The following is a 12566-nucleotide window of genomic DNA, read 5'->3' on the forward strand; positions in this document are numbered from 1 at the left end:
CCAGCCGCTCATCTCTGCTGCTGCTGACGACGACGCCACCGCCGCGTTCCTGGAGGGCCCTGCGATCCCACTTTACCACCACCGCAGGTAAGGTTCGGACCATAAGACGCACCCCCCATTTTCCTCCCAAATATTGGGGGGAAAAAAGTGCGTCTTATGGTCCGAAAAATACGATAATCAGCCACGAATTGTGCAAGTTCTCCCATTTAAAAAGATGAGAGAGGCCTGTAATTGACATCATAGGTAGACCTCAAATATTACATACACTATGGGAATGCCGGGAGTTAGGTAAATACTGGAAAGGAGTTTTTTGTCTATTATAAAGAGGGTATATAAAATAGATATTCAACCAGACCCAAAAAATGCCTATTAGGTATATTAGAAGATGATATGGAATTTGACCCAATTTCAATAGGGATTTCACGTATTTTATTTCAAGCTAGGAAACATATAGCATCCAAATGGATTACTCCCTCACCTCCAGAAATGAGTGAACTCAAAAATAAGATAAATAATATTATCGGATTATGGTTGGATACACCTAGAATGCCATCAAGAGGGTTATTGTTGGAGAGACTATTTGATTTATGGGTGGTAATGGGGGTATTGGCGAGGTCTAATGTTTCATTGGAATTCCTTAACATGTGGTATGGGTAATATAGCACACCTATATGTGTATAGGATTATAATGTTTATTACAATATTATGGCTATATAAGAGATTTCATGAATGTGGAATGTTAATTGTAAGATATAGTAACTGAAAGTTATCAGACGGTAATGGGCCACCTGAAAGGATATATAGGAGAGATGCATGTATGTCATCCCTATGGTATGTTATTTTATTATTGTACGTACTGGTTTCTGTGTTTTATCAAAAAAACTAATGAAAAAAAGCTCAATGAAAATTTTTTGGATTAAAAATATAAAGAACAGGAAAAAGGCTTCTCCCCTGTGTGGGTTCCCTGGTGCTTAATCAAATCTGATTTTTGGTTAAAACATTTCCCACATTCTGAACATGAAAATGGCTTCTCCCCTGTGTGAATTCTCTGGTGTCTAACAAGAACTGATTTCTGGGTAAAACATTTTCCACATTCTGAACATGAAAAAGGCTTCTCCCCTGTGTGAGTTCTCTGGTGGTTATGAAGATGTGCTTTCCAACTAAAACATTTTTCACATTCTGAACAGGAAAAAGGCTTCTTCCCTGTGTGGGTTCTCTGGTGCCTATTCAAATCTGATTTATGGTTAAAACATTTCCCACATTCTGAACATGAAAAAGGTTTCTCCCCTGTGTGAGTTCTTTGGTGTACAACAAAAATCCATCTATGGTTAAAATATTTCCCACATTCTGAGCAGGAAAAAGGCTTCTCCCCTGTGTGGATTCTCTGGTGGCCATCAAGATAGTCTTTCCGGTTAAAACATTTCCCGCATTCTGAACATGAAAAAGGTTTCTCTCCTGTGTGAATTCTCTGGTGCTTGACAAAATCTGATTTCTGGTTAAAACATTTCCCACATTCTGAACATGAAAAAGGCTTCTCCCCTGTGTGGGTTCTCTGGTGGTTTTCAAGATGTGCTTTCTGGTTAAAACATTTCCCACATTCTGAACAGGAAAAAGGCTTCTCCCCTGTGTGAATTCTCAGGTGCTTGACAAAGTCTGATTTCTGGTTAAAACATTTCCCACATTCTGAGCATGAAAAAGGCTTCTCCCCTGTGTGATTTCTCTGGTGCTTGACAAAGTCTGATTTCTGGTTAAAACATTTCCCACATTCTGAACATGAAAAAGGCTTCTCCCCTGTGTGATTTCTCTGGTGCTTGACAAAGTCTGATTTCTGGTTAAAACATTTCCCACATTCTGAACATGAAAAAGGCTTCTCCCCTGTGTGAATTCTCTGGTGCCTGACAAAGTCTGATTTCTGGTTAAAACATTTCCCACATTCTGAACATGAAAAAGGCTTCTCCCCTGTGTGAATTCTCTGGTGCCTGACAAAGTCTGATTTCTGGTTAAAACATTTCCCACATTCTGAACATGAAAAAGGCTTCTCCCCTGTGTGAATTCTCTGGTGCCTGACAAAGTCTGATTTCCGGTTAAAACATTTCCCACATTCTGAACATGAAAAAGGCTTCTTCCCTGTGTGGGTTCTCTGGTGGCGATCAAGATGCACTTTCTGGTTAAAACATTTCCCACATTCTGAACATGAAAAAGGCTTCTCCCCTGTGTGAATTCTCTGGTGCTTGACAAAGTCTGATTTCTGGTTAAAACATCTCCCACATTTGGAACAAAAAAATCTGTTGTAAGCTGTGTGTAATTTTTGATGCTTAAGAATACACTTTTCAAGGATAAAACTATTCCTATTTTCTGAACATGAAAATGACTTCTTTGCGTTAGGAGCAGTACGTTTTGTAATGCTTATTTTTTTATTTTGATTTTCCTTAGTAGTCGGTAATGAATCAGAAGACAGGACCTGTTTCATAGGATTAGATGATAGATCTTTGCTGTGAAGGGATGATGGTATATCTGGAGTAATGGCATTCACTTCAATTGTATCCCGTGGAATCTGAAGATCATCTGATTTAAAAATTGAAGATGTCAGCTGTCCCTCTGATCTCCTGGTACAGTCATCTGCCAAGAATAAAAAACATAGAAACAGAAAAAACTGACGGCACTTCCAATACAAGAAATAGGTGTGAACAGTTGCTTACTAGGAGAAGATACCTCCATATACAATTAACAAACAAAGTAGAACTTTGTAACGCTAAGTATGTAAATATGAAGTATGAAATATGAGTAGCATTACTGCTGTAGAAAATAAAAATAAATGAGAAATCTTAGCGCATAAATTGGCCAATTCATGTGTACCTGACAGGCGCGGTAAGGCGTTTCTCGATGTCAGGATCCTACCAATGTGAATACCTCTCTAAGGGACATCCGTCTGCTTATGTGTGGGAAAGCAAGATCCTACTGCAATTAAAACCACCTGCGGCATAGAGGTGGAGTGCTCTGTCAAAGCTTAAACATATTTTTTTCTGTTTCTAACGGCACTTCCAATACAAGAAATAGGTGTGAACAGGTGCTTACTAGGAGAAGCTACCTCCATATACAATTAACAAACAAAGTAGCACTCTGTAACGCTAAGTATGTAAATATGACATATGAAATATGAATAGCATTACTGCTGTAGAAAATCTTACTTTCCCACACATAAGCAGACGGATGTCCCTTAGAGAGGTATTCACATTGGTAGGGTCCTGACATCAAGAAACACCTTACCGCAGCTGTCAGGTACACATGAATTGGCCAATTTATGTGCTACAATTTCTCATTTATTTCTATTTTCTACAGCAGTAATGCTAGTCATATTTCATACTTCATATTTACATACTTAGCATTACAGAGTGCTACTTTGTTTAACAATAAGAAACAATTATTTTTGAATAAAATATCCTTGAAATGTAATTTTTGAACATTTCTACTTAAAGTGTCTGTAGAAATGGCAAGTTATTGATAGAATGACAGTCACAGTATAATAGAAAACCTCATAGGATGAACCAGTATAACGTGGTGTTCAACTGTTTTTTCATTCTGCCTCCAAAATATGGAATAAGAAGCCATCAAAAATTATTATGTAGGCAAAAATGATACCAATAAAAACTTCTACTCATCCATAAACCAATCCAGCAAAATCCGCTCTCCCAAAGTCAAATCTTCCCTTCGCTTCTGAGCCTTGCAGTGTGCCCAAACCATATTTAACATTGTGAAGACACCGGGTCTTCCGTGGGCGTAATACTACTCAGACAACACAGGGTGCAGGTAAAACAGTGTGGTAATAGTTTATTGAACCACAAAGCGGACAATAAATGTTAAGATCTGCAACATAAACTAGGGAAAGAAGGGGAGAGCTGTCCCTACATTAAGACTAAGCTGAGTCCTTACGTTGTAGCGGGCAATCTGTTCCTTGAGAACAGACCCGCCTTCGTCCTCGGCTAGTCTGAACGGAGACCTATAGAGAAAGGGAGGGGTCCCTAAAAGAACTAAGGACTGGGACAAAAATGGGACACCTCCTAACAGAAGTTGTTGCAGAGCAAAAGATAAACTGACAAAAGTACTAGAGGTCCCAGAGGACCAAACAAACTAGAGATAGATAGGCACAAAAGCACCTGGCTAGAGAGACAGTAAAAACAACACTGAAGTCCAGCAAAGCCAGAAGGGTGGAGCTGGAATATATAGGAAGATGGTCACGTGACCGCAAAACACAAGATAGAAACAAAAACAAACAGGAGGGTTCTAACAGTACCCCCCTCTTTTATGAGGATCCTCCAGATCCTCCAGGCCTATCCGGAAATCTCCTGTGGAAAGCTCTGACAAGTCTAGGTGCAGAGACATCATCTGCCTTTACCCAGGAGTTATTCTCAGGACCGAAACCTTTCCAAGCGACGAGATACTGCAATCTCCCTCTATGCCCTCTGGAATTCAGGATACGAGAAATTTCATATTCGCCGTCTTCCACCACCGGAGGAACTCTGACAGTGGCCTCCCTATCCGATACATCAGCCTTTTTCAACAAGGAAACATGAAACACAGGATTAATCTTCCAGGAGGTGGGAACCTCCAACCTAACAGCAGACTGGTTAACCACCTGAAGCACCTTAAATGGCCCCACAAACTTCGGACCCAATTTTTTAGAGGGAATCCTCAACCGCAGATTCTTTGAGGACAACCAAACCATGTCACCCACAGTAAACAAAACCTCTTTACGTTTCCTGTTAAAATACTTCTTGGACTTTTTGTTAGCCTCTTGAAGGTTACAACGTACATTAGTCCAAACTCTCTCCAAATCACCGGAAAAATTCTCCTCCTCCGGCACCGCCGACCCCAATTTGGAGAACGAACCAAAAGACGGATGTCTCCCAGTACAACAAAAAAAAGGAGAACACCCAGCAGAGGAGGATGTATGGTTGTTAAGAGCAAATTCTGAGAGTGGCAGAAACTCAGACCACCCCTCTTGATTGTCCGCCATAAAACAACGCAAAAACTGTTCAACATCCTGGTTCTTTCTTTCAGTCTGTCCATTAGACTCAGGATGATAACCAGACGAAAATGACAAATGGACTCCCAACCTGTCACAAAAAGCACACCAAAAGCGAGCCACAAACTGAGGTCCCCTATCAGAAACAATGTCAGTGGGAACGCCATGGAGCCTGACAATTTCCTTAACAAACGCCTTAGCGAGTGTCTTAGCGCAGGGTAGCTTAATGAATGGAACCAAATGACACATCTTGCTAAAACGGTCCACGACAACCCAGATGACAGTGAAACCATCGGACACAGGAAGGTCAGTAATAAAATCCATTGCCAGATGCGTCCAAGGCGCACTAGGAACCACCAGAGGGCAAAGCAACCCCGCAGCAGGGGTATGTGAAGCCTTTGACCCAGCACACACCGTACATTGACGTACCCACTTGATGACTTCCTTCTGCCACCCAGGCCACCAAAACCTGCGACTGATAAGTCTCTTAGTCTCAGAAATTCCTGGATGACCTGCCAACCGAGACTCATAATACTCCACAAACAACTCTCTCCTAAAGGTTCTAGGCACAAACAACCTCCCATGAGGAGTGTTAGATAGGGCATCCTCTTGGGCTTTCAGAATCCCATCTTCCAAAACGGAGTCCAATGCTGCTACCACAACTCCTTCCTGTAAAATGCTCTCCTCCTCCTCGGTACCAACCATGGGAGAAAAGCATCACCTTTAACATTCTTAGTACCAGGGATATAGGTAACAGAAAAATTAAACCGAGAAAAAAAAAGTGCCCACCTAGCTTGACGGGCATTCAAGCGTTTGGCAGCATCCAGATAGATCAAATTCTTATGATCTGTGAAAACCTGAATAGGAAATCTAGCACCTTCCAAGAAATGACACCAATGTTCAAACGCGAGTTTAATAGCCAGCAATTCCTGATTACCAACATCGTAATTAAGTTCGGTCTCTGAAATTTTTTTCAAAAAAAAAGCACAGGGATGTACTCCATCCTTGTTCTCCTGCGACAAAACTGCACCGAGCCCCACCGAAGAAGCCTCCACCTCGACCAAAAAAGGCTTGGTCTCATCAGGCTGCATAAGGATAGGGGCAGAACTGAACCTCTCGTTGAGATACACAAAAGCTTCAATGGCCTCAGTAGTCCACTGGACCGTATTCGCACCTTTCCTGGTGAGATCGGTCAGCGGCTTAACAATTATAGAAAAATTCTTAATGAATTTCCTGTAATAATTGGCGAAACCCAAAAATCTCTGTATTGGTTTCAAACCAATAGGTCTAGGCCATTTCTGCACAGCCTGAACCTTCACCGGGTCCATCTCAAAGCCCTCGCTGGAGATAATGTAGCCCAAAAAACTAATTCTCTGCACAGCGAACTCACATTTCTCCAGCTTAGCAAAGAGTGAATTATCACTCAATAACTGCAAAACTTCACGTACACTCTGCCAATGAGACTCCAGATCTGGTGAATAAATCAGAATGTCATCCAAATACACAACCACATTCTTACCAATCAAAGGTCTCAGGATGTCATGAATAAGGTTCTGAAAAAACGCGGGTGCATTGGTAAGACCAAAAGGCATCACCAGATTCTCAAAATGACCTACCGGAGTGTTAAAATCAGTTTTCCATTCATCACCCTCCTTCATTCGTAACAAATTGTATGCCCCCCGGAGATCAATTTTAGAGAACCACTTGGCCCCCACTAACTGGTTAAACAAGTCAGGAATTAACGGCAATGGGTAGGAATTGCGTACGGTAATCTTATTAATTTCACGAAAGTCCAGACATGGACGTAAACCGCCGTCCTTTTTTTTAGCAAAAAGAAAAATCCAACGGCACCAGGCGACTTAGAAGGTCTAATATGACCAGCAGCCAATCTCGTCTGTATGTATTCCTCCAAGGCCTTTCTTTCAGGGATAGTCAGATTAAATAAGAGACTCTTGGGAAGAGTAGCTCCAGGAACAAACTCAATGGTGCAATCATAGTCCCTATGAGGAGGTAAAACTTGCGACTCCTCCTCTGAAAAAAACTTCCAAAAATCCTGAATAGGTACAGGTAATTCCCCTTTTTCCACAACCGCAATGCGACCATTACAACACTTATCATAGCACTTAGGACTCCAAGACTTAATCTCATTAGTAGACCAGTCCAGTAAAGGATTGTGCAGTTTTAACCAAGGCAAACCTAAAACGACTGGAGAGGGTAAATTATTTAATACCACCAAATCCAAATTTTCTTGGTGAATGCCATTGATAGTGAAGGGAAATACCTTGCGAGTAATACGTTTCGAAGGAGTGTTATCAATTGCAATCACAGAAATAGGTGATGACAAAGGTTTGGATTCCAATTTAAGTTTTTCCAAAAAACCCTTATCAATCACATTAAGTGTTGAACCACAATCCACAAATACCTGAAATTCAATCAAATCTTCCTGCAATGAGGTACTCCCTGAAAGAAATACTCCCTTAGAGCTCAAACAAGCAATACGGGCGTAACTGACCTTTTTTTTTTTCTTTACTTAAACAAAGCTCACAGTTCTTAATCAAATGGTCAGTTTTACCACAATAAAAACACAATCCCTTGGAAAACCTGCGGTCTCTTTCCTGAGAGCGAAGTGACATCACCCCAAACTCCATCGGTTCTCCGCCGTCCGAGCAGACCCTCTGGGGACTAGGAGCTGCCATTGCAGGAATTTTTTCATCATCAACCCTGGCACGCAGTCTCCTGTCCACACGTATAGCTAATTGCATGGCTTCCTGCAAGGTTTCAGGTGCGGGAAATGCAATCAGCAGATCCTTAACCCTTTCACTTAGACCAGCAAGAAAAAAACATTTTAACACCGAATCATTCCATTTCACTTCTGAGGACCACCTCCTGAAGTGTGTACAATAATTTTCAACATCACCTGACCCCTGATTCAAACGCCTCAGTTCAGTCTCAGCAGATGAGACTCGATCAGGATCGTCATACAATAGCCCCATAGCAGAAAAAAAATCCTCCACTGACCTAAAGCACGGATCATTAGGTTGGAGAGAAAAGGCCCACCCCTGTGGTTCCTTGCGCAAAAGATATGATAAACAAAATGCGCTGTGATTCATTCCCAGAGGACCTTGGTCTCAAACGAAAATATAATAAACAAGCATTTTTAAAGGAAAAAAAATCTTGTTGTTTATCATAAAAAATATCAGGGAGTCCTACCTTGGGTTCGACAAAATGCGCCCCAGGACAGCTACTCCCGTGTTTCCGGAGCTCGGACAACTCCAGAGACAATCCCTGCAGGCGTTGAGCCAAATCTTGAACAGAAACCATACTGATCCCCGGATTTCTTTCCTTAAGGTTTTTGTTTGGGCTGGACTTACTGTTATGATCTGCAACATAAACTAGGGAAAGAAGGGGAGAGCTGTCCCTACAGTAAGACTAAGCTGAGTCCCTACATTGTAGCGGCAACCTGTTCCTTGAGAACAGACCCGCCTTCGTCCTCGGCTAGTCTGAACGGAGACCTATAGAGAAAGGGAGGGGTCCCTAAAAGAACTAAGGACTGGGACAAAAATGGGACACCTCCTAACAGAAGTTGTTGCAGAGCAAAAGATAAACTGACAAAAGTACTAGAGGTCCAGAGGACCAAGCAAACTAGAGATAGATAGGCACAAAAGCACCTGGCTAGAGAGACAGTCAAAACAACACTGAAGTCCAGCAAAGCCAGAAGGGCGGAGCTGGAATATATAGGAAGATGGTCACGTGACCGCAAAACACAAGATAGAAACAAAAACAAACAGGAGGGTTCTAACAATAAACAGGTAAAACAGTCCCAGCAAGTACCCAAGATGGTGCAAATTAGAGTCCTCACCCTTCCGCTGGCACGCCTGGGATAGAACAGCTGCGATTTTGGGGCTTCCAGAGCCAACTACCGGCACCAGTGGTCCCCCGCTTTTGGCTGGCCCCCAAAGAGAGGAGGTAACGACAAGCTTAGGAAACTAACCGAGAGCAGTGAGGTCTGCGGCCAGGTGAACTGTTTGTTCCTACCTGGATTCTTCAAGACGTCTCTGAGGGTTCAGCAATGGTCAATGGAGCCGATCTGTATTCCTCCAGCTGGGACCGAAGTCCCCTAAGCTGATATGCTGTAGAATGACACCGAATAGAGGCAGAGACCCCCTTTTTATAGATCACAATTGTCTTTGCAACCATCATTCACAGGTCAAGGGTTAGGGTTAGGGATGAAGGTGGAAGAAGCTCATGACTCATTGTTTGAGCATTTAATCAACTTGCATAGTTTGTCCTCCATTGCTCGACAAATCAACAATTCGCTGGGCTGGTATAATATGAAATTAGTATATTATCAAACAGTATTGCTCCATGTCCCTATCTTGCAAGATTTGCAGACAAGTTGCAGTACATCTCAACTCAAGTGTTAACATTCAGTATTATTCAAACAATAGTCTGTGTTAATCAACCAAAGAAGAACACAGGTTAAAAAAGTCAACATAAAAATAAAAAGGTATATTGCTCTTGGAAATCAGAAATCATGTTTGGCATAATTAAGAAGAAAAGCGGTGTTGTCACAAGCATCCATGTATTTGGCATTACTATAGTGACAAGTACCCACTTCATTTACTGTGTGTGTCTCCTGAAGCACAATCTGGGCACTATGTGTTGGGTAATAAAATGGCCAAAGTGCAATTTTCACTCTCCAACATCCATTGCGTGCCAATTTCCGGAAAGTGCCTGTGGAGTCAAGATAATCACTACGCCTATAGATAAATTTACTAAGGGTTATAATTTCCAAAATGGAGACACTTTATGGGGATTTCTACTGCTCTGGTTTTCTGCCATTTTGTTATATTAGGGATTCTATAAATGATGTGTCCCATCTCCTCTGGGATCTGCTCCCCCGATGTCTCCTTCTGTCACCAGGCACCGCCTTATTCATTCTGCAGGTGGTGTTGATGATGGAGGAGATGTCGGAACCAAAAGCTCTGGGTGGCACAGGCTCTGTCCAGCCACTAAGATTAGGGTGCCTGGGACCTGTAGTACCATCCAGTCTGGCAGTATGGGTGCGTGTGCTGTCCAGCTGGAGTAATCTGCTCCCTGCTTCAGCCAACTGGAAAGCACCACACCCTACTAAAGCTTGAAGAATATTGCCGGAGCTGCCAGATACAGCCTTGTTATCCTCTGGTTCAGTCCTCTGTGCTCAGCTCTCGGCTTGTGTATTTGTTTCCTGTTGTGACCTCGGCCCGTTTACTGACTACTCTTGTGTCTTCTGATTTTGTATTTTCTCTGCCCTCTTGGTTATGACCCGGCTACCTGACTATTCTTCTTGGGGTTAAAGGGTGATGAGAAAGGCAATCCCTGGGATCTGGAAAATGGAGTAGATAGAGCCAAGCCTATTCGTGGTGGCCATGTTTTGAGCTGCCAGGTGATCATGAACAGTTCCCCCAATACATTGTGTCTGCAAACTATTCCAGCAAGATCTGCATTCAAATAGCTAAATGGCGCTCCTTCCCTCCTTATCCGTGCTATGTACCCAGACAGTAGTGTACAAACGAATATAGGGTATTGTCGGGTTCAAAAGAAGTTGGAAAATAATTTGTAAGGTCCATTTGTTTCCCATTATCCTTTGTGAAGAATTCCAACACTTATCACCACATAAAGTGGCACACGTCAGATTTGAAAAATGGGTCCTGATTAGGAACAGAAAACTGGCTGCAGGAAGAGATTAAATCAGAGAATTTTGGGCACTAACTACTGAAGTCAAAAACTGTGAGTATAGACAATAACACATCTACTGAAATGATCAAACTCAACAGTCTTCATCAGAGAAAAATGAATAACTTGTGGTGAAACCTCTCTGGGGTAATTAGAGTATGGGGCTCGGGGGCTCTTGGGAATCTAAACTATCGTAAGGGACAATATTTTCTGTCAGATGAGTTTCAAGAAGAAATATTAGATGTTCAAGGAGAACTTTTTAAAATAGTGCAGAGCTGAGGTGTCTTAAATTTAGACCTCGGGCATTTGGAAGAGGCAATGGAGACCTTCTTTGAAAGACTACCAGGGCGTTACAGAGACACATAAGTGAGGCAGGCCAATCCCACCACAATCAAACTATCATACAAAATGAACCTGTAAAAAAAAGACAGATTAAAAGATATGTTACATCCCCAACAATAACATATGTAAGGAGAGCTCCAACTCTAAACTCACTAAACGCATTAATTTATGGTGGACCATTGGAGCTACTATGAGTCCGGACCAGAAGAGTAGAGAAAGTATTAGTGCCCCCATTTCAGGAGAGATTGTGCAGTAATCTGAACTCCTTTGGGATCAAAAACAATGTAATTTATAACGTGGGGTGAATCCATGAAACCAGGGCTCGAGCCATGCCAACACATCTCCTGCAGGCGTGAATAAATGTATATTACACCCATCAGCCATGCACAGCTTAGAGATATATCATGGCACAGGTGTAATGTTTTCTGTATAGGATATCACAATTCTGTTTGAAGTTAGTTGGTTTGAAAACTCAGGATAAAGGGAAACTCTGTTGTTATTATACAGAAATTCACACTTGGCCCTCACTGCACATTTAATGTTGTATCTCATAAAAGTGAAGTTTGGTCAGAAAGACTGGACCTGGTCTTGTAGGGACCATATGAGAACATTCAGCAGCACAGAAGGTGGATTCATCTAATAAGATATCAGGCACCTAGTAAGCCAACATCATCATTACCCTTCGCTTCCTCTAAGAGGTCCATCATAATTTTTCTTCAAGTGATTTTCTCACTCGTCAGCACATTCTACGTACGCTGACATTTGGCTTTGCAGTTTACAGATCTGGGCAGGTAACGGACAGAGTCTTTTAATCCCAGGGGGTAGGTGGATCCTCCAGGTTGTAAGTTCTACAGAAAATGTCTTTCACAATCACACAAAGTAATGTGAACATTTTTGGATGGAGGAGAATGTTGTGGTAGAGCGGCAAAATGGTGATCACACGATTGTGATATTGCCGGACTACACCACCGATAAAGCAGCCACAGCCGGTGACTGAGAAGAATCTGTGACTTCTCTGTATTCAGTGGTTACTACTCACCTGGGTAGTCATATGTAGGAATCTCCTCTTTACACCGCTCATCAGCCCTCACATATGTCTCTGTAGTATTAATATGGATCAGATCTTCACCCTGAAACAAATATTATAAAAGTCAAAGACAGATGGAGAAGTCACCTCTATGATCAGCTCTAATCCTGTCATCTCCACCGTTCTCATTACACAAATATAAAACATAATACTGGTGGATAAAACAAGACTGAACACAAGACCTTTACAGCCGTCTACACATCATAGGAGACATCTCATGACATCTTCTCTCCATCTACCTGATGATCCTGAGGAAAATTGGGATCTTCTTGTTTACAGTCCTGTGGAAGAAGAGGATGGGGACATCTCTCTGGTGTTGTCCTCTTACTGGATAGATCTGGAGGAAACACATACAGGGACTGAATTCATTCTTTACATACAGATAATTATAGGCCGTGT

The 12566-nt window shown here is 42.0% G+C and overlaps 2 protein-coding genes across 2 annotated transcripts in view; both read right to left on the reverse strand.

The window, feature by feature from the left end:
* Nucleotides 1-12566, reverse strand: part of LOC141198608 (uncharacterized) — a 540563-nt gene that overhangs the window by 514253 nt on the left and 13744 nt on the right. The gene's annotated exons all lie outside the window — the stretch shown is intronic.
* On the reverse strand, nt 223-2779 carry LOC141198622 (uncharacterized). Its single transcript, XM_073663060.1, has one exon. It carries the CDS (start codon nt 2468-2470, stop codon nt 917-919), a length of 1554 nt encoding a protein of 517 aa, XP_073519161.1. The 5' UTR covers nt 2471-2779; the 3' UTR covers nt 223-916.

Source organism: Phyllobates terribilis, unplaced genomic scaffold (genome assembly GCF_046119375.1).
Source record: "Phyllobates terribilis strain yellow unplaced genomic scaffold, ASM4611937v1 Scaffold_98__1_contigs__length_5973952, whole genome shotgun sequence".
In the NCBI taxonomy this organism is placed as follows: domain Eukaryota; kingdom Metazoa; phylum Chordata; class Amphibia; order Anura; family Dendrobatidae; genus Phyllobates; species Phyllobates terribilis.